The sequence below is a fragment of the Fulmarus glacialis genome, unplaced genomic scaffold (genome assembly GCF_000690835.1).
Source record: "Fulmarus glacialis isolate BGI_N327 unplaced genomic scaffold, ASM69083v1 scaffold15863, whole genome shotgun sequence".
In the NCBI taxonomy this organism is placed as follows: domain Eukaryota; kingdom Metazoa; phylum Chordata; class Aves; order Procellariiformes; family Procellariidae; genus Fulmarus; species Fulmarus glacialis.
Genome location: NW_009202466.1, coordinates 5,941 through 32,685, shown reverse-complemented (window position 1 = coordinate 32,685; position 26,745 = coordinate 5,941). Strand labels below are relative to the sequence as shown.

The following is a 26,745-nucleotide window of genomic DNA, read 5'->3' as shown; positions in this document are numbered from 1 at the left end:
GTTCACTGGAGACACTGCAGCTTTAAGGTCATTTACATTCCCTGGCATTTAAGTTACACTACAATATGCAAAAGTCTTTAACAGCCTGCGTTTGTCAACACTGTCCTTGAAGAACTTGGAAATGAGGTTCAGCACTCTGCTTACCAAGAAAGAACCAAACTAAGACACATTTCTGGAAAAAGAACAAGACACTGCTTCATTAGTACTATCCCCACATCTACTGGCTTCATTACAGCAAACCACAAGTCTTTCTTCCATGATATTTTTCCAGCAAAGGGGAGTCCAAAAATAGCATTTCCTCCTCAGTCTCTTTCATAAACGTGTAAGAGCCAACTAGTCAGACTCAGTAGCAGCTGAATATTGCACTGCCATTAACTCTGCGTACAGTTTAAGTCTGAGTGGTGTACTCATGGTGTCAGTGGAGAATAATGACAATGCTGGCTCAGTGATGTGAAGACCCAGGATGCGAAGGAAGGGGAGAACACAACAGTACCAGTCACACACTCAAGCTCAGATACTGGCTTTTGGAGGTTAAAATTCATCACTTTCAACTGCGTGGAGCTGTGTGTCATCTGCATCCGTCATGCTGCTCTCTTGGGATTCGTCTGTGCCAACTTAAAAGAAAAAGAAACAGAAAGTAGTCAAACACTACCGGGCTGCTTCACTACAAAGATTCCTCCACCATCAACTCCAGCACGTCAAAAGCACAGTAGCAACGGGTTTGGGCTTCCCCTCAAAATGCTTTGAAGCCATATGGCTTTTCCCTTTTTCCTTCTAATACGCTGACCCCTGCCAGCTTAACAAAGTCTAAATAAATGCATTTAGAAAGGAATTAACACAAAGTACATATTAACAAAACACGCTGCCTTAGCCATCTTCTGTTAAAAAGCTGAAATCTCTGACATCTAGTTAGGTAGGGATTAGTATAGAGGGTTCCAAAATTGCCTTAGGAGCAATTTAACCTTCCCACTCCTTCAAAACACACCAGCTGCCTGAAATGCTCACATAAGTTACCCACTGCATTACTGCATTGTGACTGCATTTGTGCATTTGAATTTACAACCAAATAAGATTCAATTAGTAGTGTTAGGCAGCCTTTACTTGCTCCCTGCTTCTGTGACAAAGAATATGTGGTAAGAGAACTGCTTTGAGCAAATGCATACAGATGTTTCCAATGCTGAAGAATTACTCCGCTCACTCAGCTCAGATGATGGCTAGTCTAGAGCTTCCAGGAAAACTAGTTCTGTTTGAATAAAGACAGCATGCCATGCACAGCATAGAAGATAAATGTATATATCCTGAGAGGCTATCCTTAAATATTTAACTTCTATACTTGTTAAAATTAGAACAAAGGTAAATATCTAGTGATGGTTGTTCTTCAAACACAGGAATGTGACTTGTGTCTGCTTTCCATAGTACAATTTAGCATATTAATTGTAAGTTCCCAAATACCTAAGTTGTTTCATGTGGAGAAACACAGATACCATTTATTGCTTTAATGCAAACACTTTACAGGTTTCTGTACAATGGACACAGCCAGTCCCATGCTAGGCAATTTAATGCAAAAAATGGCTTACACTAGCCAATATATTAAACGTAATTCCCCTCTGCCCCCAGTACTACCTTAATTTACTTTAGCTTGTCTCATGTATCCTAAAAGAGTTATTCAGCTGAGACTGTGAAACTCTTCTACAATTTATCTGCACCGCCAGGGAAAGTGAATTGCTTACACACAGCCTAACACTGTTTTATTTTGTTTACGTTTATTGGACAGATTAAGTTGTTTTTTTCTTTTTTTCGGTTGGTTTTTTTGGTTGGTTGGTTTTGGGTTTTTTTATGTGTGTTGGGGTTTGTTCTTTTTTTTTTTTTTGGAGGTGTGGGGTTTTCTGTACTGCTTAGGTGTCGCTCAGCAGTTCAAGTACTCTGTCTCCATCTTCTGGTCAGAAGCATGCTCAGCCCCCAGTGAGCCCGTGTTCTAAGTTAGCCCAGCTACAACAGCAGGGAGAGAAAAACGCTTGCTACTTCAGGAAGTGCAGTGCTGGATAAGTTTCCAGTATTAAAACGCACATTAAAAAGGATCAATAAAAATCAACATGGTATACAGTAGGAAAACGTGACAACTTTTTCTGTTGAAGATTCAGAATTGCAGAAGAGAGCATACATCTATTAATAAGAATCCAAAACCTGCTATATTTTCTTCTTTTGAGGAAAAGAATTACATTGCTTATTAGTATTTATTTTCTATCACTATTTCAGTCTGCATCAAAGAGGTCAATATTTATGACTATCCATGCTTCACAGACCTACCCGCACTTCATGGAATTTAAGCTCATAACAAAAAGTTAGAGAGAAGAGAAACCCAGGCCATTCCTTTTTGTTAACTATTCCCAAGTAGTATAATGGGGGTGTTATTTTCTCGTGATTCAAATGAAACTGCTTCCATGACTTCCATCAAAAGCTACCTTTTATGTTTAGCAGACCAAATATTTTTGCCCAACATCCAGTTTGTTTAACTTTTGACAAAGCCTCTACAGACAATTTCAGTTGCCATTCGGTTACCTTGAAACGATTTGATGCTCCTATGAGGGAAGATTTGCGGCTCTGCGAGCATTTTGCTCTCCTAGGATACTATTAGCCAACCATGATTTGTACAAATTTACAGTAGTCATTTTCTCTGTCCTACTCCATCTATAGATTCTAAAAAAATGTCACAATCCTTTATTTCATGATTACTGTAGGAAGCATGAATGAATTCTTCTGAATGAAGAGCCTCCCGAGTTCTTGCCGAGCAGCGAGGTTAAGCAGTATGTTACACTTATTAAACCTGGGATTCTTCCTACTGCCTAAGTGGAAATACCTCCCTTGAATGACAAAGGGTTGGAAATACAAACCTGATTCATAGGGGTAACATTCACTGATTTGTTCTTCTTGAGTTATTGGTTCCTCATCATCTGGAAGGTAACGTTTATCAATGGCCTCTTTAATCTGGTTATTGGCTCCTTTGGGATCCAAGTCCATTGCCCATGAGAAATTCATTAGGGCCAAATGTGTTTGACCCAGTTTTTTATAAACCTAAAATAAAAGCATAACAAGCTACATTTACATGAAGTTGCTAGTTGAAGGTGTGGACAACAAACATACCAAGCCACAGTTAACTGATACTTCATGAAAAGCAACACAGAGTAGATATGAAAGATTTATTACACAAGTCCCAAGGGAAACAGCAAATATGTGTAGAAAGAGTAAGCAAGTGTTTCTATTTAAGACTCAAAAAAAATTAAATTAAACTAGCAGCTGACAGTTTCAGAAAAATAAGGAGGTGGATCTTCAGATACAAATTTAAGCTTTGGAACTCCGCAGCAGGGTGGTGTAAAAGCTATTAGTGTACATGTTTTGTTTCATCTTACCCCCTCACCACTCTTTCAATTTCTTGAATCATTGTAACCCCAAATCTACTTGTGGCTCAGGAAAAGTCCAAAGCCTCAGATTTCTAATGTCAGAGGCCCAGAGAATAGTCTGGGGAAGTATTACCACATGCACGCATTAATCTTGTACTCTTCCCTACAGCTCTCATATTGAGCACTAGCAAAGGCAGGATACATGGTTAAACAGATTTTTGATCTGACTCAGCACAGCCATTCACACCCTCAAGTGGCATTTTAACTGTCACTGGCAGGTGGAGAAAATAACGGGACATTGTCCTGTTAAACTGAACAGCAACATTTTCAAGATAACACTGCATGGCAGAAACCAGCCCATATTTTACCTTCTTTGTCACTGTAACTTGCACTGAAGCTCTCCTTATCATTAAGGACAGACAAGCAAATAATTTATCTGTGTTAAGCATTTAAACAGTGAAAGTACTTAAGTTTGTCAAGACATGGCAACTCTAATGTCAATTTAGAGGTCCAGCTACTCCTGGACAAATACCAGTCAACAAATTCCACAACAAATCCTTTTACCTCTCCCCAGTTTAAAAAAAAAAAAAGAAAAAAAAAAGAAATCTCACTGATTAAGAGTTATCCAGTACTGTGCTAGAGGTAAGTTTGTCTTGCTGCTTGCTAGTGAACAGATACCCCACAGAAGAAAGTTGCAGAACTTATTTAAAGCATATTAGCAGAGAAGATGGTGAGGAAGGAGGATTTCTATTACCAGATTACTTTTCTCTGGCATTAAACACAAAGAAGGTTGGAATGTAAACACAGCTGACAAACTAGTAATATCTTCTCCTGTGCTAGCCTACTCTACTAGCCTCATTAAAGACTCTTCTTACTTTCAAACTGATAGCCTTCTACAACTCTTTTGGGGAGGTTGTCAGCTGAAAAGGACATTGAGGCTATTGATGGAGGCTTAGGAGTATTCTAGAATTACTCCTTGTTCAGCATTTCTGATAAAATGCATCAGAATGCGATTCAACATTTTAATAATTATATGTGCAAATAGCCAACACTGCTGACTGATGAGCGGGCTATCCCTCAAAATTTTAAGGATTATCCACTGATCACATCATTGCTATCGTATGGAGTCAAGTCTTGACAGAGTTCCATTTTCAAGGAAAGATATATGGCTGTGTGCATAACCACTGTATCTCTTTTCAGCGAAGTATTTTTTATCAGGATCAATTTTTACTTTATTAAATTAATTATCTTTCAAGTTGACAGTGGTGAAATCAAAGCAGGCAAAGAATAACACTGGCTTGGGTTATTTTTTTCTTGGTTTGTTTTAAAGAGAGCTGAAGGCTGCTCCAGTAATAACTGTCTTTTGCATTTAAAAGCTGCTATATAATAAAGCTGTGAGCAGTAAGCCTTATTTAAAGCTTTGGGAATTTTTAGAATACGGCTCCAAATGGAAGCAGCTTAGTGACAGGCATCAAATTTTCTCATTAGGCATACATTTCTGCAACAAAGGAAACCAAAGAACTTATGATCACCGTTAAGTTTTACCTACCTTTCCTATTAAAAAGTAAACAAGAGACTCTTTGGGAACAATCTGTTTCAGTTCTTCAAGTTCTTGTAAAGCAGACTGAAAAGGAAGAAAAAAGAGCTTAGTAAATACAAGCTAGCAGTCTGCAACCAGTTATGACATCACTAAACTGTGACTTAGCACTAATGTAGAAAAAAAAATTCCTGGCATTTACATACAGAATATTCCATCAAGAACAATAGTACAGTCTCACGAGAAGCATCTAAAATTCTTTTTACATTAGTTCTCATTTAACTATTGTAGCATATTATAGCCCCATTATTACAGAAATAGAGCAAGTTTATTGGGCTTTGGTCTCCTACAACACACATCTAACAATTCTGATAGCAAATGCCCCTGTTGCCCCTAACAGGGCATAATAGGGTAGAAGACAGGAACCTCACAGTGTATTTACAGTGGGCACTTCCTTTAGTATACTGAGCTTCTGAAAAAGTAAGAATATTGATGTATTTTGTGCTGGATGTACTGCTCTCAAGCCCATACTTTTGAAAGGTTCTGGTTTAGATATGTATCTGTGGACTTTTACAAATGATGACTGTGTTTATATTAGGCATTTGAAGTCCAAAATATTTAGTGAAACTTCTACTTTACTTTTAAACTAACTGTTGACACCGGAGCAATTTATTCTGCTGTGACAGTAACTGGCATGAAGAAATTCTACCTATTTAGTCTGCAGTTAGGAATAAACATTGTTTTTAGTTATAAAAAGTTCCATTCAACCCTCTAAAATTTATTCACATGAAGACAATTTCAAGTTAGGGCTTGCTACATAAATGGTACATTTATTTACCTAACACTAGCCAAATTTATCACACTATCAAAATTCTCTTAGTACTGGTGCTAAAAACCAAAACATTTAATTAAGTTTTACATAGTTTATGTGAACAGTGTAACTTTAGTCTTACAAGTCTCAGCCTGATAAAGAATAGAGTCCAAATGTTTTATTTCCTAAAACATTGCTTCACCGTGGTCAACAAGTTCCTTCACTAGCGCAGGGGCAATAAAATAGTGGACTATTAGATTTATTTTTTCCCCCTCTTGTATTTATCCTCTGCTTTTATTTTTAAAAACAATCTACAAATGGGCACTTCATTAAGTCCTTAATCTTAATACATTTTATATTTAATTGGTTCAGTTATGAGTTTTCAAAAAAAAAAAAAAGAAAAAAAGAAAGATCTACGTAGAGTTTTCCCTTTACGTGTGCGCACACATTTCTAAAGCAAGGTTTCAAAAACCAGACTGCGGCTTGTCTTCTGTGGCCACAAAAAACAGGCCAGAGGACAACAGTCACTGGAAAGATAGACTGTGGGAAGATCTTCACTCATTCTAAACAGGGTACAGGTCCGCAAGGGATCAGACCAAAGTTGCTTAGCTGCTTCTTTTTCACTTGACAACACAGCCTTTGAAATAGCTGGTTCTTATGGCTGTAATTGGTTATGGGGAAATTTGCTGAGCCTTTTTTTAGTAAGCTCATGATAATACAGCTGTCAGTGACAGCTGCAATAACTTCCCCTTCTTTCCTTTCTTTTTCCAGGGTCAGACTAAAATAATGGTAATTTAAAAAGCATCACCTGTTGGCTCCAAATTTTGTAACAATCAAAAAATTTAACATAGTTCCCTTGGCGAAGGTGGCACTTGTCAAAGCAAATGCTTCATGTTAGCCTCTACAAGATAGGCCAGCGTCCCAGGCTCTTCCTGCAAGCCCTGGTGCTACCCAGTGTTAATCTGTAAACATTTAGCTTCCAGTGCATCCTCATTCCTAGCTACAGCAATTTAAAGATAACTTAAGGTTGTCTATATGCACCAAATCTTACCTTGTATTTTTCATTTGCAAATAATACAGAAGCTCTATGGAATTTGCATAGCGGGTTCTTGGGGTCAATGTTAATAGCTTTGTTTAAAGTATCCAAAGCCTTTTCAGATTTTTTCAGTGCATGCTGGACCTATTACAGAAAGAGAGAACAATTTTAAAAGGGAAAATAACAGCTCATCTGCCAGACAAGTAAAAATCCACTTGACTACATTTACTTACAATTTGTTCCTTTAAAAAAAAAATTTGTCCAATTCTAGACCAAGTCTTAACAAACTTTCTTACAGGAAGAAAACTTCACCTCGCCCCATCTCCACCTCAAAACCACCTCCCCACCCAATGGGTGTCAGAAATCATTTAACCTTCGGCCAGGAGTGAACTCAATGCCTTTCTCAGTATATAAGCAAGAAGAAGCCACTATCCCTGTAGAATTTGACACTGCTTTGCTGCCACACAGAAGGGAAATGAATGCCAGCAGGTAGCCATCCATCACACTGACACAGTCTTAAGTCACCATCACGAATATCTGAGAACCGCTTCCCGACTTTGTAAGCAAGCATTCACTAGAGTAAGGCTACTGTCTTCTAAGGACTGCAGTAGCAGATGGATAAATGACCAACTTTTCAAATAGCCCTGTAAATTTAATTGAACGGATGGTGGCTGAAGTAGCCACCTGCTACTTAAACTTCACTTGGCATAAAGTGGCCTAAGTAGTAAGTCGTGACATCTACAAGTGACTGGAATGAGGGCAACGCAGACGTACAGCCAGGACAAAAATATTGCACTCTGAAAGGTGAGATGGGTGCCTTAGCATTTTATAGAACTGGAAGCGCTGGTCCAAGTGCATGCAATAGCAGTTAAAAAACACTTAATTTCTTAAGTATAAAAACCCTAAACCCCGTATAAATACTCTGTTCACATTAATATCTGCACACAGTCTTGATTTTCATATCACTACTATTTTGGCCGATTCACAAACATGACCTGATATTATAATTCCATTGCCGGCTAAAAGTAGTTTGGAGAGAGAGGAGGGTTTCTTTTCTGACACATTAATCCTGTGGTTATTCATTCATATAGCACTTAAGATCCTCCAACAGGTACTCTGAACTTGTTGGGCTTTTTTGCTAAAAACATTCAGAATGACTTTTCTACTGCAAACAAAGTATGGAAGCAGATAAAAACACGACAAGGATAGAGTTAAGTGCAATCTACTTACTACTCCAATGTGACACAGTAAGACTGAGCTCTGAGGATTGATATCAAGTGCTTTCTGGAAATGCATTTCTGCTAGACTGAATTTTTCCTGTTTGTAATAAATCATTCCCAAGCCATACCTACAAGCAGAAAAACAATTCTGTTAAGTAAGACTGTATTCTAATCAAACTAGTCTTTGTCAGTGAATATGACCTGGCAGAAATGGTCTATAGACTTGCCAACCCTACCCAGGGTAGGAAACGATTTCCTGTGAGCTATGTCTAAAATTATCTTGTTTTTTTTGCTCAGTTGGGTAGTTTGAAAAGACTTGCCAACCCTACCCAGGGTAGGAAATGATTTCCTGTGAGAAAAAGCTATGTCTAAAATTATCTTGGTTTTTTTGCTCAGTTGGGTAGTTTGAAGAATTGGTATCTGATACACAGGAAGACTGGCTAAACAGCTACAAAGTAAAAAGCATACAAAAAGTTTCTCAAGACTAAGTGACTTACACTAGCAGATCTAACTTTTACTGCTTTATATATTTTTCCCACAGAAAAAGCTGTAAGAAACTAACTGTATCCTAAGGTATAAAGGGGCAGACCTCTCATCTCTCCAACTGCAAGTGAAGAACAGTCAACTAGATGCATGAGGAGTGCTGCACAGAAGAACAAAATAGCTGGGGTAATACAGCCAAGAAGATCTGTGGAAACCAAGAAAACTCCAATTTTTTGCCCTCCTTGTGGAAGTAACTGTTTATTAAAACAGATGAGGCCCGCATCTTCTGTGGAAATAGCTTTGCTCTCTTCTTAGAGAGAGGAGTGGTAGGGAAACGATAGCAGTGGCAACATCCAGAAGATATTTCTCCAAAAGGAAATCTGCATCACGTGCAATAGGAGAGGGATGAAGCAAAACTTACCATGCATTATAGTGTCTAGGGTTGACTCTGATTGCATTTCTAAAACAAGCTAATGCTTTGTCTAGCTCTTCTGTTAACACAAATTCATGCCCCAACAGGGTGTAGGCATAAGCATAGTTTGGATCAACTTGAATGGCTCTCTGGAAGAACTTGATTGCAATGTCATGCTCTCGTTGCAAGCTGAAACAGTTTCCTGCAGCACACCATGCCTAGTAAAAACAGCATTGCAAAATTAGCACACTTTTTACAACTCAGAGTGACTAAGTTTGAACCGAACGGATTTTTCCATACTGATTTACATAATTGTATATAACTTCCTCCTAGATTAAAAAATAACAACAACAATAATAAAACAACAGTTAGTTAAGTCTCATTCCTGAAAGGCAGATAGGCCTAAATACATCTTATAGCTAGACAAGCTGAAATACAGAAATCGAGAATCTAAGGACACCCAACAAGTTTGTGCCAATTAGATACTTCGATGACTAATGACTAAAGCTTTTGAAGCTGTTGAAAAGGCTAGAAATAAAACATCTTAGATATTTAAGAATAATGAAGGGGGAGACGGTACATTCACTTTCAATCTTCAGCTCCCTCCAACTGACAAACCTGGGAATCTGCAGAGCAACAATTTTAGCAGCAACCTCCTCCTTCCCTCCTGCTCAGCAACCAGCATTGAGATTGTAAAGCGTCACAGCCCAGGGTCCCTTATTTTCCCCAAATTTTTTGCATCACTGCCAAATTGCATAGCAGTTCTCCACTCCTTGTATTAGAATCTGCATTTTCTTCTCTCCAGACTATCTTACTACAACTACCAACTGCTTCATTGGTTTTGATTTTTCCACTATTAGACAAGCTAACAAGACAACACGAACAGGATTCTCTCCTTCAACAAAAAAAAAAATCCCAATATAATCTACAGTTTTCTCAACTCTGTTAAGAACACATTTATAAATGCATACATCTATTACTTTTACTGTGGCATCCATTAAAAGATGCCTGGCTTTTTGCATATCGTGACTTTGTATTACCAGTTTAATAGACTTTGGTATAAAAGTGTGCAACATTATGTCTGAAAGTAAATTCTAGAGCAAATATGTTTTAAGTGCCAGTGAATTAACTACAGCTATTAAAAGGTGGTACAGGAAAAAGATATTCCTTATCTTTGCACGCTGGCAGCAGTTGGAGTGACTGACTAACCCATGATCTTCCTGGATGAATGGTGCCAATGCAAATTTAAATAACCAGTAATAGATAAAAGGTTTCAACCTGTTCTATGTAAGCTGATATTCTAATTCTAAGAAGCCATTTCAGGCATCATCAGTTCAACAGACAATCCTGCCACCTCCCTCTCCAGTTCTCCCATGCAGTTCTCACAGGAGGATACACTTGAACTAGATTAGAGCTCAGAGCTTTTTTCTGAATCATTGATTTTGCCACATACAGTTACCCTCTTCTCATTCAAGACCACAGCATTTTATACCTCCGGTGAGTTTTTATCCATGTCCGTCAAGTCCTTTGAAAGAACTGAAAGAGCAACATCTTTCTGCAGATGCCACAGCGTAGTCGAATAGATCTCCATGCCTTCTACTCTGTAGTTTTCAATCCTCCTTACTTCTGAAAATATTCTCTCAGCCTAAGAACAGAAATCAAACTTAAAATAAAATTCCACCACCAAAGCAGAGCACATAGGTCAAGGTTAGAAGCCTCATACGAGCATCCTCTTTGCTTTGTAAGTGTACAATGCAGAGCTACAAGTCCTGTAATTTCCCTTCAAGCGAAGGAAGCGACTATACCCCAAGATAGTTATGCCAGCAGAAATGCAGCCAGCCCTCCCTACTGCTGACTCAGATTAAATTACTGTTTCTATCACAGCGCACAAGTAAGGCAAAAAAGTTATCTGCAAAATCAGGAGAAAGTATAGCATACTTTTATGGGCCAGTTATGATTATTAGCCATTCTAACAGATGACAAGTATCGCATTCATACTGAGTCCTACACCCCTCCAGGCAAAAGGCAACATGACAATCACTGCAGTAAACACGGCTGATGCAGGGATGGGGGCATGCATAAGCATGTGACAACACACATGTGCTTTATTTTCATCTGAGACAGCTATGCTTCTTACGAACAATTGACTAATGAAGTCTTTCTAACGTAGATATCTATTTCATAAACGTAAGTTCCAGGTTACAACACTCAAAGCAGCAACAAGGGAAGAAGGCTAGCTTTAGGAAATCATTAAGGTCTGTAGCCTCAGTTTTCAAAATAAATTATTAAGAAGCACAATGTGCTCCATCTCTCATCGGACTCTGTGTACAGTTTAAAAAACGCTTCTGAAACCTACTGCATTTGTCCCCTGCACATCTGTCAAAAAGTATTTAAAAAAACTTCTGAGAAAATGGGCACATCAGCTATCAGGACAACAGTGACAAGGAGAGTTAAACTGCTGGATTACCCTTAACCACTTGCTTCTGTTTCTGAAGCGGTTTGACATCACCTCAGCTGTGCCAATGCTGTCATTTCTGAGGCTGCAAAGGAAACTAGGTCATTGATGTGATCTATGTAAACTAAAAAGAGTGAGAATTGTTTCACTGATCCAATTTACCACATTGCAGTACAAACAATTACATCAGCACAGCTGTGGGTGAAGTCAGGGAGAGGCAAGGAGGAGACCCCAGTAGTTGGATGCAAGAGGAAATAACTTAACATTAGAAGAAATCTAAAGTGTAACTCAGCCTCTTCAGGAAAGCTCTATGACTACTGATGCAGATTCAAGATCTAAATCCATTCTACCTATAACTTTTACATTTATACAATTATCTGAACTGTAAACTTCCCATAGCTTTTACAGGAAGTCTGCAGGTTTTGTGCAAAGCTATGCAAAACAAAAGTGAAAAGAGTAAGAACCAACCCACACAGTTCCTACCTGCATATATTCTGCAAGTTCGAAGTAAGCTCTCCCAATTTGGCACAGCACCCAGCCAGTGTTGTAGTGGTGGGATGGTAAATGGCTTAAAATATTTATCGCTTCTTTGCAGTTGTATGAACACAAGGCTAAATAACCTTTCCCCATGTCACGGAGAAGGCTCATCAAACCTTCTAGGAGAAAAATACAATAAATAAAAGTGGAAAAAAAGACAGCTGAGACTTATTTACTTCAAATTGCTAATCCTATAAGCTCTTCATTGTGGCAGGTACTGCTCCTGAATTTGCTTATGAAAACCTTTCGGGAATTCCCAAACACAGGCTTATGCCTCTTAACTTAGGCATAATATTCTAAACATCAACCTTTGTACTGGAAGTCAGATAGTAACAACTTCTTAAGCCAGCAACAGAACGCTCAGGAACAGAGAAACTCTGAAGTTCAGGGCAACTTTGCATTTACAGCAGCTATTCAAACATTTTGTTAGGTCTGAACACAGTTTCCACATGTCTGGTATCCATGGATACATCTTCTTGCTGCCTGGAAACATTATCGAGCCAAAAGAGAGGAATCCAGCAGTTTGTCTAGGATTTTCTGACAATCTGAATAAAGACTTGTTTTTAAACAAACGGGAAATATGAAGGGAGAACAGACTACATAAACCTGATTTTGAGGGAAGACGACTGGGTTACTCATAGCTCCTTTGAATCAGTTTCCAAGGATCTTGCCTGAAAATATTTTAATCATTAATAAGGACCAGAGCCTGCAAGATGTATCTGCTTACAACTAGCCACTTTTTACTACTTCTTCACATGTTCTTCGTAAGTTGAATTCAGTATCTTCTAGTTAATGTCTTTATAATTATACAAAGGTGATAGCTGCAGGCTAACTGAAACAAGGAAGAAAGAAACACTGGAGCAAACTTTTTTTTCATTCAACCTTAAAATACAGATATATGAAGTTTTTACTCTATTAGTCCAATAGAGTTCAAACAGACCTGCTGCTGCCTTCTGTAGCGTAAAAGCCTGGATCTGTGGCGCAACAGTGGAAATTTTCCCTTCTGAAATGATGGAAGAGTCCAGTTTGGTAATTTCCAAACTGTCATTCAAGTTTGGTTGAGTTATTCCTCCCTTATTTGTTTTACTTTTTGTTTTTCTGTTTGGAATCTTAGGTGGAAACTTCATTTTTAATTTTTTGCTGTTTTCCTGCAAGTAAGAAGAATAAGAGGCACATATATAAAAGTCTTTTAAGTTCAGGTAACTAAACATGAAAGTGAATTGTGTAAAGTTATATTTATGCCTCTTTGCAGCCTTAACAACGATGCCCAGCCATTTGATTTTTAACCTTAAGTATACGGACACTCGCTAACTTAATTGAATATGTTTAGTAGTTCATTTTTAAACAGTAAACGTTCACATTGCCTAACTGCAGTCCATGAGTATTTGCACTTTAGTGTTCCACTCCATTGTTTGAAGTGCAAAAAAACGATATGAAAGTAAGTTTGTTTTGGCAAAAAAAGTATCTGCTCAAAATGGATTCTTCAATAAACATCTGAACAACACAACCTCTTTATCAAATGGGTTGACAGCTAGCAACACCACTGCATTTGTTAACCCAGCGTGTATCTTTGGTTTTGTTCATGATACTTTTCTTCCTACGATTTTAGTTGAGCACTTGAGAGTTTAAAGAGTAACATATCATGGCATCATGACATGTTTTGTACAGCCAGATATTTCATAAGTTCTGCCCATTATAGAACCTCTTCTTAAGCTGATAGAATTGCTACGCTTATGGGGAAATTAGTCAGTACACTGGCATGGGTAAGAAACCCACAAGTTTGCAAAACACATGAAGTTTGTTACCTTTGTTGTAGAGCTATCACTAGTAAATAGGCGAGAGCTTCTTCGAGGCAGTGCGTTTGGTGGAGCAGCAATTGTTGGGCTCAATACCTGAGGTGTTGTACTGAAAACAAACGGCACATTAAAAACTAAAGTTCTTCACTCCATTTTTTAATAAAAACAGCTTTTATCTTTGTTTTAAAGGAAAATGCTCAAGTACTATAGCACAGATATTCCCATTTCAAGGAATGAAAAAAAAAAAATCTACCTGTTTTATGTTAAGAACATAAGCAGAATTTCCTTCCAGTTACTTTTTCATTATTGATGAAATGGTCTAACTGCAAAGGAGATTTAAAACAAACAGACCAACCACCATGCACAAGCTTCCTGCTTATCCACTGAAGTTATTTTACCCAACAAAAAATACACTTCTTCCTCATCCAAAGAGGAATTCTGCAGGAACACCCACACAGGTTGGGCAAATAAAGTGCCAAATTCCTTCAAGAAAGGAGATACAAAAGCTAATACCAAGATGATTTTTTTGTTTTTTCCCTTACCTTGTCTGTGGGCCAGAGCTCTGTGTTTGTGCAACAAGAATTGGAGTGACTTCCCGGCTATTTCCGCTCTGTGAGAAGACAGATTTTGTTCCAGCTTGGCTTATCCTGCTGACAGTCTGCATAACACAAAGTTTCTACAGGTTTGTTATTATGTCACTAAGAAGTCTCAATCTCTGCTATATCAAACCAAATCCATTCTGCCTATCAAACTCTGCACAAAAGGGGATAAATATAGGATAAATACAGACTCTTTCAATAAAGGCTGAGGGTCGCCCTCCAAGGAGGGCCCATCAAAAGCATTTCTCTTTCTACCTGTTAAAATGCCAATAACACTCAGTTTACCAACTTCATGCACACTATTTGAAAGATATAAAATCTCCATCTAGTGGCAAGAAACTGTATGTTAAGATGTTTGTGCAAGAATAAAAGGGAATGAAAAGATGTCATATTTAAAGTTCCTTCTCCACAGAAAGTGGTACAAAAAAACAACCACGGAAAGAAAAAGTTTTTTGAATTATCATATTACAGTCACATCCAGAAGCCATTGACTATTAACACCTCATTGAGGTGCTCACTGTACAACATCTGAGCCTGATGCTCCCCTGCTTAGCATACCTGTTCATAGCATAAATCAGTATTTCACAAATTAAATCATTACTGCATGAGCCTTTGGAGCAGATATGGAAATAAACTGCTTCATCAAAAAGGGACCTGCATTATGCAGCATAGAAAGTTGATAGACAGATACCGACAGTCAAATTAACATGGCGCAGCAAGTTACTGCATGTCAGTTGAGCAACGCTTTATGCGCACATGCACATTTTTTCTACCTTTTATTTGCCACAGGTTGCAAGCATGTAATATGACTTAGCACCAAAACATTGTCTTACATCTTCAGAGAGCTAAAGTGTGCTTTTTGATGCCTACCCTGGAACAGCTGAGATGTGGGAACTTAGAGCTGTGACAACTTGACTGTGAATCTGAGACCTAAGGAATAAGTTCAGATAGAAGTTCATTGTCTGATGTGTAGGCTTCCTATAAAGGATTCAGAACTGGTCCTCCCCTCCCTGCTTTTTAAAGAAAGCTTAAACCCTATCTTTCTGCCCACTCCAGGGACGCTCACATTCAACTCAGTGATGGCTGTTCGGAAGAGATGTTCTTTAAGACACCAGAAATCGGCAAGTGGGATCAATGACAGCACAAGCAACACCACTTTATGCATTATCTGACTGCTAATGTTTTGTCCTTCCCTTCCCTTCTCAGTTTCTTTGTTATCAGAGGACAGTTTAGGCGGCCAGCAAGCATGCTTGCCCACTCAGATAGGAAGCCTTTGGATCCATCCTAGTGTTTCCTTCATTTACGTAAGTGTTTCCTAGGAAACTGCCTCCGTTAAGTCATGCACATTCTAGCCACAGCTACACTAAACCTTTTCTAAGGCAGTAATTTGAAGAGCAGAAGTGAAACTGGCCAAGTAATTATTTGCATTGGACAAAGCATGCATCAGAATTCTAAACTGTTTATTAAAATGTATTAAATATTTGTGTTTAGGTAGCAGCACAGATGCATCTGGGCAGAAGGCATATGCATGGATTAGCAAAATTTACACATCGGTGCTGTTGTGCCATACCTAGCAAAGCAACAAAGAAGCAGCAACCATGATTTGATTCCCCAAAGCTTTTCATCTATCAGGTAGTACACACGTGAGATTAAATGCAGATGAGTATTATGCTGAAGAGCTGCACTTTGCTAACTATTTCAATTTTTCAGACTCATGACAGTTTACCTTCCTACATGCACCACAAGCCAGTGTTTTTGACTGTACTGTGGAAGACTGGTCGGTCCTGAGCAACTACAAGATGGGAATTGGATCAGCCAAAGCATACTTCCAGCAGACTGTTTTAGCACAGTCCAACCCCAACAGAACAAAGGCAAAAAAAAAAAAAAAAAAAAAAAAGACAGGACTAACTAAAGTTGCAGTAATAAGATGTGCCAAGACAGGATACCATAATGGCTTGTGCAATGAGATTCCAGAGTTCCCAGTCACCGGCTTCAGAAGACCACCCAAAAGGGGGGCGGAAAAGAAAGTTATCTGCTTACTGGCTTTTATTCTTTTAAGTGTTGGGCCAACGAGAGAAGACAAATGCTGTTTTTAACAAACTCTTTTTAAAAAACTTTTAACAAATTCTGCCAAGTTTCACTTGCAGAATGGCACAGCAAGCTGAGCACCAACTGATTTCTCCGGAGCATCAAATGTGGAAATTCAAGTTCTACTTTTTGAGGAATTCAACACTATTACTTGCACTGAGCTTTACTTTAAAAGAGTTGGCCACCTATAGAACACTAACATCCCTCATGCAACTTCTAGATATACTAAAAATACAGGGAAAAATCTTCAGGTTTTTTGTTTCTAGAAAGGAACAAACGGTTCTTCAACTGTCATCAACATTCCACCTCTCATTTATCACTATGGCAACTATGGCAGTTTCCTACAGGGTAAAAAAGAAAATTTTTAGTTTCCTCTACACAAGACATAGCCAAGTAAAACAGGACCCTTCTATCAGGCAGCCCTCCACAAGGCTCCACAGTCAGCCCTCCACCAGCAGTATTTTGATTACTCTGGTCTGTAAACTAGAAATTCAAGAACTGCTTGCAAGAAAGCAGTAGCTTCAGCTCACTTGAGGCTTCTCGGATTATTTGAACTCATCCCTGAAAATACATTAATTTAAAAAAACTTAAAGTGAAAACTCCAAGTTTGGGCTGTCCACCTCGCACACTGAAAAGTTACAAATACTTCGTTGTTTAGAAGCATCAGTGTTTGTACATTCCCTCTGATGGCAGGTGGACAGAAGATACAGCACCTTCCTCAGGTTGCCTCTAGCAACACCAGCTAGGCAGTCTGCACATGCCTGTGCATTTCGGGTGGGAAAAAAAGGGCTTGTTTTAATTAAGAAATAAAAGACTATTGGTTATCATTATAGAAGTTGAGAAAACAAAAATCTGTTTTGCTAGCCAAAGGAAGTGACACGATAAGCTGAAAATATTTACAACACAGACGTCTTTACTTGAGATATGGTGTATTTTTTTTCTTGCTGCCTCATTTGTTTAGCTGAAAAGAAGATTTTAAAAATAAAATTAAAAAAAAACCCACTATTGAGGCTTTAGACACAGTTAGTTCAATGTAACAGACTATTCTACAATGAATTTTATTTTAACTAACATTTCAGAAAAGTCTAAAAAATTTTGTCAGGGAAATACCTGACCAGTTGTTGCCAAATTAAAACTGCTCCCCTCACCCCAAACCTCACTAGCTTATAAATATACGTGAGCTGCTGCATTAAGTAATTGTTAGTAAGAGCAAATTTTTTTTTTAAACGCATTTTGTAGACAAATTAGACATAAATTTAATTCTCACTTAATTAACCCGAACGACTTCCACAACTAAAGGAGGCTGCGATCAGTTCCACACTCAGACAAATTGGTTTTCAAAACAGATTTTGTAAACAGTGGATAAGTCGGGTTCTCCTCACTGTCAGCACAATTCAGCTCACGTGCGATGGTTTTATCTGCATTATGGATTCTTCTTTAAAGTACACTGCAATGTCAAATTTATAGAACAGCAATCACATTCTAGAATGCAAGATACCTTCTTTGAAGGTGCTCCTGTGGATGGCACATCAATTACAGAAGAAGAGTTTGTGTAGTTTTGTAAATATGATCCATCTCCAGGGCTTGGGGTTTCCAGTGGCAAAATTCCAAAGCTGAGAACAAAAGGAAGAGGAAGGGTCAATGTCTGAATGTTAGACCACGACAGCTGGCCTGATTCTGCCGTTAAAACGGAGACCCAGATGATCAACTTTATATCACAACTACTTCATTCATTTATGTTAATCCTCTAATATCTTACTATCCTCATCTATAAAAGATACTTTAATAGAAACTATTCTTATTCCTAAAATTGAAAAATACAGAACTTTCTTTGCCTGCCTGCATAATAACTAATAGACACAGTACCATCCAAGTATTAATGGCTTGTAATATAACACTGTTAAAATAAAATGGCATATAGGACAAAGCATATATTTACATGCTCTTTAGAAAAGAGCTATTCTTCAAGGAAAGCTCTTAAGAGTAGCTTTTCATAATAAAGTTTATTCCAGAGCAGAAACATATTCCTTTAAAGATTTTTCCAGTGTGAACATCACAATAAGCAATATACTGAATCAACAGTTCCTCTCTTCTAAGCAATAATACCAAATGCTTGTTTAAAAACCAGAAAAGATGAACACTAGGACCAAGAGCAGTTACTGAAGTTGTTTAGCTTTTGCTTCTGCACCATTATTTACAATATGCTATCAACATGCGTGTTCAAGTATGTTGTGCAGCACCAGACATCTTTCCTGTTTCAAATCACAAACATTATCAACAGCACAGCTGTAGACAGAAATTGTCTATCTCAAGGACTTACCTTGGAGTTAGTGGGCTCAAAGCCGCAGGTCCCCCCAGTAAACTCCGCCCGGTTTTTGGTTTATTTTGAGCCTGTTTAGACAATATGGCAGTTCCTGACCCAAGAGGGACAGCATCTGGGGAAATTACAGCCGAGTCAATGTAAGACATAGAAGAATCTGTGTTCAAGGAGGAGTATTTTGAATTGGAGGATTCTAGGTTGATTCTGTTCAACTCCTGAAAAATGGAAGGCAGCTGTTAGATACCCACGCAGTGTAGTTTCTAATTAGCATTTTTGAGTTAAGCTGGAAAGACTGCTTTAAATACAATGATTTTAGCAAAACTCACAATTGTGTCTTGCGGCGTTTCCATAAGAACAGTCTCAGGCTGTCTATGGGATATGTTGTGATTAGATACCAACGTTGTGCAAGTGTTAGGCAGACAGCTGCTGAAGTTCTGTAAAGATGTTAATTTAAATGTTTGGTCAGGGTCTGGTTTTTCACCTGTAAGATTGGAAGGAGATTTAAATAGAGTTATTCCTGAGTCTATATGCTGAATATTCAGTCTGAAACAAGGAGGACAGGGGACAAAGTATTTTAGAAGGGGTGCGTTCTTATTTCATTGTTTTAAAACCCCTCATGCTAAATCAGAAGTGTTCTTCCACTACAAAACCCTGGACAATCAGTTTTATTAAAAAATAGACTTGCTTTTTTAAGTTATTCTCAGAAGCATAGTTTCTAAGGGTCTACTAACTGTAGGTTGGAAAACATATGGTATTGTTGAATCCAAAAACGTGTAAGTAATGAAAACGGAAGAAAACAAGACAAAAGCTCTAAACACTGGCAAACTATTTTAAATGCATTATTGCTCACAAAACCACTCCCAAAGAATTCTGCTGGCATTTTCCTTACTAATTCTGGACAAGGAGTAAAATAAACCTTGCCACATGGTGACGGCAAATCAGAAAGCTTGACGTAACCAGAATCACAGAAGACATCTTCACTAGTAAAACAGTTCTGCAGACTTACCTATTTCACATAGCGATTCAAAAGGGGACCAGAGGAAAGGATTTAAGCTAAGGCTCTTTTGGTAACATTCTGATCCTTTGGCAAGCCGGTCTGTCTTGCTGCAAAAAGAATGTAACAGTTTATAGGGAAACTTAAGAACAGCACTTTTGTTCAAGATAGCTTTCCAGGAGAGGAGTTGAAAAACAAAAACATGTTGACAGTCACAGCAACATTCCTCATTTTTCAAGCCACAGAGTAACACTGAGTTCTTTTGAAGTTAATTTTGACATATTTAGACACAGATGAAAGCTACTTAGACACAGCCCTCAAAAAAAACTTACATAAGCACTAGTGTGGCTTGAGAATTTTCGTTTTAGAAAGATGCTGTTCTCTGCAACAGCTTTTTTCTTTTTTGCAAACAGCAACCTGATTACTAGCCTTCCAGCTATTTTAAATATCTATGGACAATATTTTTGCATATAAATTAGGGCCTACACTGAACACTTAAGTGTCTGGCTACAAATGTAGCTGCTTCTGAAATAAATTTTTTTGAGAATTTTTTTAGAGAAGAATCCAAGAACCCCACTATTCCTATGCAATCTACTCACATTTACTGTAACCTTTCTTATATCTAGGCAAAAGCAAAACACTTAAATTTGTAAAGTTATTCTGACTGGCAGTCCTCAAAACTTTCATTTGAAGGTTATAGCTATACATCTGTAAAATAGATACAGAAAAATCAAAATGGCAACACTGAGAAACAGGCCTTGAAAATTTCTCATGGGGAAGAATACAGAACAAACCCAAAGGTATATTAAAAAATAACACAAAAAAAATCTCTTGGATTGCATGCTTAACAACCTGGAAAAGAAGATTTTGTGTTTCAGTCAATCAGAAGCTCTGGGTGAAAGGCAAACCATTCTTGCATTGCCAAGTTAGATGGCTTCCACAACTATCTACCTGCATCTACCATACTCCGAAATTGTGCAGGCCACATAACCCAGAGACAGATGTACCCTGTGGTGACAAAAAATGTATTTGACTAAAATTGGGCCTGATCAAATAAAAAACCCCAAGCTTTATTAGACAAAAAAAAAAAAAAAAAAAGCAACATTACCAGTAGACATGTCCCAGTAAGGAGAGCGTAAAGCATGCAGAGTCACCAAACTCCATAACAATGTCATCATGGCTTTTCTGTTTATTCAACACTCCACCAGATAAGATCTGCTCTCCTTCTGCAAGCCTTTTTAAAAAACAAGAGGTTTAAAGGGGTTACAAGGCTCACAGTATTGGTAGTCCAGTGTTTTCACCCTGCTGCAAACAAAAACAGAAATCCACTGTCAGTGTTCACAAGTTTCAAACCATGTACAAACTAGTTCTTGCAAATTAATTTTAAATAATTGATGGATTCCTCTAGCAACATGGAGGTATGCAGTACTGTGAAGCCAAACATCTCTACTGGGAGGGAAGAAAACCAAAACAAACCCAAGAACCCACACCACTCCAAAACCAGAGACACATAATACAACATGACTTTTCCAGAAGTGACTGATCTTAGGCAGAATACAAACGGAGGACAAGAAAGTCTTCTAGACACTTCATTTTTGAAGGTACTTTACCTAGTAACAAGCTAAGATAATGCTTAGCTTGGCTTTGTTTCCCAACTGAGAAATACAATCTGTAAGGCTCCACGCACTCAGTTAACAACCAATATTGGGATATGGCACAGACTTTGGATTTTAATGCCTTGCTTTCTTGCAGGAGGGGCTCAAAAGGAGAACAAAGGCTCTGTCTGCATCTACTACACCTGCAGCAAGCAGTACCGCTCACATGGAATGGGCCATTCACTATTAGGCTTGAAAATGACTTTATACAACTTCTGGGGATGGGAGGCATTCTTCCGGCATCCGAGACCAACACCTGCACAAACAAATCATCTCTTCTTGCCTCCACTTGAAATTATACTTGGTCTATCAGTATAGACCATTCCCACAAGAAAATAAGGTACATCTGTATAAATGAGCTCATACAACTGTAACAGCAATGACAGTTAAATTTAACAAATTCTAAAGAATACGTTTAAGAAATCCCACCTATCTAACTGAAATAAATTCAGAATCTGATGTACTATATGCACACACGAGACTTTGTAAAAGCAAGGGAGGGAACAATCAGCTGCATATTTATTCCACTGGGACCTTTCCAAGTAGAACATTAACATGATTTCCTTATTCATGGAAGATGCAAAAAAAACCTGTACCCTAATAGCTCCAAAAGTGTTAAAAAGAGTGTCAAAAGAAACACAACAAGTCAAGACATCCTCACTACTCTAAAGATGTCAAAGGACTCGCCTACTGAAGAGAGTATCAAAGACTAAGGAGCTTCCCCTGCTGCCTCTGGAGCAGCCTGCATTTTGGTTACGTGTTGTGAGCAGGATCACGAATCCTGCAAAATAATCGCATCATACTGTGTGAAACTCCAAATATCACATTACCTATTCTAAAGAAATTAATTTTTTTTTTGTCATTGAAAGAAGGCCATTCAAAAAACACCAAACCAAAACCAGACACAACACATAACCACAAGCTGTTTTGTAGAGACATTTAAGCTTCTGTAAAGAACCCCCACAGTATTTAAAGTTTTTTGAATGAAAGCTTTTGCCTTTCTTGGTGCCTCATCCTCTCCATTCTGCACCTCAGTCAGACATTGTTTCCTACATTTGAGCTGAAAGATCTATATAGAAGTGAGATACCCTTACTAACAGACTCTCACAGCATTAGGGCCTGTAGCTTGAGCAATTTCATTATATACTTTTGCTGTTAGACTCCAGAAAACCAGCAAGATACCTTGACACTATTGTCAAGGCTGTGCCTTGTCACTGTCCCTGTCAAGGTTAATTTTGATGTTGAATACAGCATTCTTGGATGTGGATTCAAGGTGGGTTTGTTGTGGGTTTTTAAAAACAGATTTCTGTCTGCTATCTCTTCCCTCACCCACCCATTAGCAGCAACTGGGTAAGAGAAGCAAGCTTACTGTTTGAGGGAAGTGGCCTACCCCTTAAATTCATACTGGCAACACTTAATGAAATAAGCAAAGCATCAGAGAAACACAAAAGCAAAATCAAACACTTCCCAGAGTGGTCTCCTTGAGTCATCTCAGTAATCAATGTTTCTTCCCCCTACACAGCTTGACAACTCCTTTGTAAGTTATTCAATACCTTTTAGAGGTTTCTGCAATATGGGCTAATGTTCATTAGGTCCATATCTGAAAGCAAAATGAATTGAACTTATAATAATCTTTAGAGCTGAAGGACCAATGAATTACTAGTTTATGCAATATGACAGCTTTCAAAGAGAAATCCAAACAAAAAAATGCATTTGTGACCCTGGACAGAACACAAAGGTTTTACTTACTTGCTGAGGTCAACACAACATTTTGCAAGCAGGTATTTACATTGTGGGGTAGTACAGCTGTGTCCCTTTAGGAGCCTGTATGCTTTATAGGCCTTTCCTGAGCGGTAGTAACACGTTGCCAGTAAAAACAGTGCTTCTTCTGAATGTACTAAAAAGTAAAAAAATAAAAAAATCATCAGGTGGTTGTTTTACCGTTTCGATACAAGGAATTTGGGGGCAGGGAGTAAAAGCCAGGTAGGAACAAGATACAAGAACATGAGTATTGATATTAGAGAAATTCATTATTGAATGAAGTGCATTTCTTTATTCATCGGCATATAACAAACTTCCACATGCCATTTTCTTGTATAGTCAGACCAACTCTTAACATCTACTGTTGTAAGAGAACTTTGATCCTTCTGGCTACCCGATCTAAGTACGTGATTAGCCAGCTTGTTGTTAAAATAACAGCAAGTCAAGCAAAGCAGTCACTCCTAGCAGAACAGAGCTACTTTAACAACTCATTGGCCACACCAAGACTTGGCTCAGAGTATTATCACACCTGCTAGTAACACTTGGCACTAGCGTAGGCAGTACATAAACACTGGCACAACAATGGCTGTTAGGAATGTCCTGGTTTCGGCTGGGATAGGGTTAAATTTCTTGCTAGTGCTGTGTTTTGGATTTAGTATGAGGAGAAGGGGGGGAGTGAGTGAGCGGCTGCGTGGTTGGTTAAACCACGACAAGGAAGTAGCAGAACTTTCAGAAGGAAGATCTATTTCAGCCTAAGTAGCCTAATTAACAGTTTTAATCCTAATTTCAATTGGTCTTTTCCTTGATGCTGTATCTCCATATGACTTAGCGGAGCAGATTTTCTGATTTTAATGACTATTAAAGTCAGTCAATTACCAGTCACCTCTACCCCAACATTAAGTCTTGTCCTTTTTGCTGCCTACGCTCATTATTTCATTGGGAACATGGCTTAACATTACCATCCAGATGCTTTATTTATTTTATGTTACGAAGTAGCTCTCCTACAAATCCTCTTCCCAAGCTGAGTTCTCACAAGTTTCTAAATTCTGAATGAAGTAGTCAGGCTTCAGGAAAAATCACCTCTATCTAAACAGAGAACAAGAGTAATCAAGACAAAAACATTTCTCTATGGCAGAAACTGGAAATATTTAGATTTGATGTCTGCTTCAACACTTCTTCCATTGCAGAGATGAATTATGTACCACACCGAGAATGTTCTATTCAAAGAGCTTGACTTGGCACCCAGATTTAAGACTGAGGTCAGACTTGCCGATTTTACTTGTGATTACAGCATAAAGGACAGAGAGCTAACCCCTGAAGTAACTTTAAAACCAGCTGAAACTTTAAATGCCAGAGAATGCACTTTTGTGAGGCAACGGTGAGCATTACCATGCTGTGGTGTTAATTTGAGCATTAAGCTACGATTGTGTGAAGTATCTATGTGACTTCATTTTAACTCCGTTTTCTGGGTTTTAAGCAAAAAGAGGGAGATATTCAGATATGCTCACAGATTATGTACAGCCATGTAAATAATCTTTGTACCTATTACCCTATTCTTTGTACTTCCCCAAATGTTACACTCAAGTCACCCTTATGCAATGATCTATTTTAAATCAAAGAAAGGCTATCTATAAAGGCAAGCAACTTAAATCTCCAAACAATTAAGAAACCCACATTACTTTATACTTTTCAGAACACACTACCATGCCAAAGGAATTCAGCATTAAAAGAAACAATTCTTATGTTTGTTCATCTACCTACATGGAACTCTTCAGAAAAATCAATATAAGCATTGCACAAAAACCTCTGTGGGCAACCTGCTCAAATCCTTTGCTGCACTGAAAACTGACTATTTTAAGTTTGTGTCATCACCTGGACAGTGACAATGGAAACTGAAGACTCAAAGAGAGGACATTTTATTAGCCTTATCCTAAAAACACCAGAAGATCTTTTTGAAAATTAAAGTTAAATCAATTCTTTTATCCACTAATTTAACACACTTCAAGAGTGCTGGGAAACTACCAAGCCACAGATGGCCCCACAAGGACAGTAATTGCAGGTGGACTTAAAAGTTCTTCTCAGGGTAAAATCACTACTGCCAATATGGAGTCACTGTATTCAAGTTCAGCAGCTTCTACTCTGCAGTATAACTACTTATTTTAACCAGAAGCCAGGTGTTTTGTCAGCAGTTAATTGCTTGAACCAAGTGACAGCATGCATGCTGTTCTCTCTCAGCACTGTTGGGTCACTGAAAAAAGCTGTTTGAAGTACTCTTGCAGAGTATTATTCTGCAAAGACAGTGTCAGTATCAAGTCATGTATTTTTCTCCTGGCTGCTGCAAAAAGTGGATTCTCTTCGCTTCTACATCCTTGGCAATTACCTTCAATCTAGCATTTCCCTGCATCTCACAATGTGCTGTGTTCAGGGGAGATACGTCATCCCTAAAACACTATTTCCTTTATGCACACCTACATTACAAGGTTCCATAATATCCTATACAACGCTTCTCATTTAAGCACCAGATGGAAGACCCCAGATTTCATGGGTAACCTTGACATGAGGGGGGGGAAAAGAAAAAAAAAAAAAAAAAAATCTTTATTTCTAAAAAATTAGGTTTGTGCTTCCATTGTTAAGTAGTGCATTCTGGGCATGTCAGGCAAAACATTGACAGCAAAACATTTCATTACAAAACACGGAGCATGAAACAGATGATACAGTTTAATTCACATTATAAGCTCAAGTTGTTTAGCATGAGAAATTATATTATGGTTATGTTTTAGCTTAAGGGTTGGGTTGTTTTTTTTTCGTGTTAGTAATTAGGGGACGATATCTTTCAAAATAGAGAAGAAAAGTTGAATACCAGTGTCGAGGAAAAAGAAGTAAAGAAGAACAAAAACCTTATCTGAGGTCATGGAGGAAAGGTTAAGGAAGAAGAGGGAGTAGAACACAAGAAGAACGTGGTCTTTGAAGGACCCAGGAAAAGTACAGATTTGTGTAACTGCTGCCTGCTCAGTATCCAAGACATCCTAGATCTGACAGCATCACAATGAAGTAACAATTAACAAGAATTCAACAGGAGATACCTATTCCATATGTTCTGATTCTCATTGTCTCAATTTCACTACGCTTTTCTCTCATCATTACAAGATTATCTCTTTCAGCTAACACAGCAATCAACATATCTGAACAGCATTATTAGCAAAGACAGCTTTCAATATCAAGACAATTTGTAGAATTTGTGTACTGCATCTATCCTCAAGTGCCCTTGGAAGACACGCAATGCTTAAGGTATTAAAAAAACCCTCACTCCCATTTGATACCATACTACAGATCACTGTAAACATTGTACTTAAACACAAAACTCCGAGTTTAATTTTTTTAAGGAGCTTTTACTGTAAAATAACATCGCTGCTGTTACATGATTTGATTTTCCAACCTAATTGCAAGGCATTCTTCCACTTTCTCCAAGCAGAAAGTTAAACTTCAATATCACAACAGGAGTAAAACAGCAGAGGCTCAAAAATCCTAAATCAAAATTGAAAAAAGCATCAACTTTATATTTGCAAAGTACATACCTTCTGCATATAATCTTTCTGCAAGGAACACTGCATCACGGTAAGCATAGTGGTTAAGTGCTTGCCAT

At 38.1% G+C, this 26,745-nt stretch overlaps 1 protein-coding gene across 1 annotated transcript; it reads right to left on the bottom strand.

Moving 5' to 3' along the window:
- Positions 1 to 531: 531 nt before the first annotated feature.
- On the bottom strand, positions 532 to 26,745 carry CDC27 (cell division cycle 27). Its single transcript, XM_009574308.1, is given in 17 exon segments — positions 532 to 614; positions 2,916 to 3,072; positions 4,948 to 5,022; positions 6,798 to 6,926; positions 8,013 to 8,130; positions 8,907 to 9,115; positions 10,390 to 10,542; positions 11,836 to 12,008; positions 12,830 to 13,037; positions 13,695 to 13,794; positions 14,228 to 14,343; positions 17,871 to 17,985; positions 18,693 to 18,907; positions 19,019 to 19,173; positions 19,699 to 19,796; positions 20,795 to 20,920; positions 26,678 to 26,745. Coding segments are annotated over 17 exon segments (2,298 nt in total).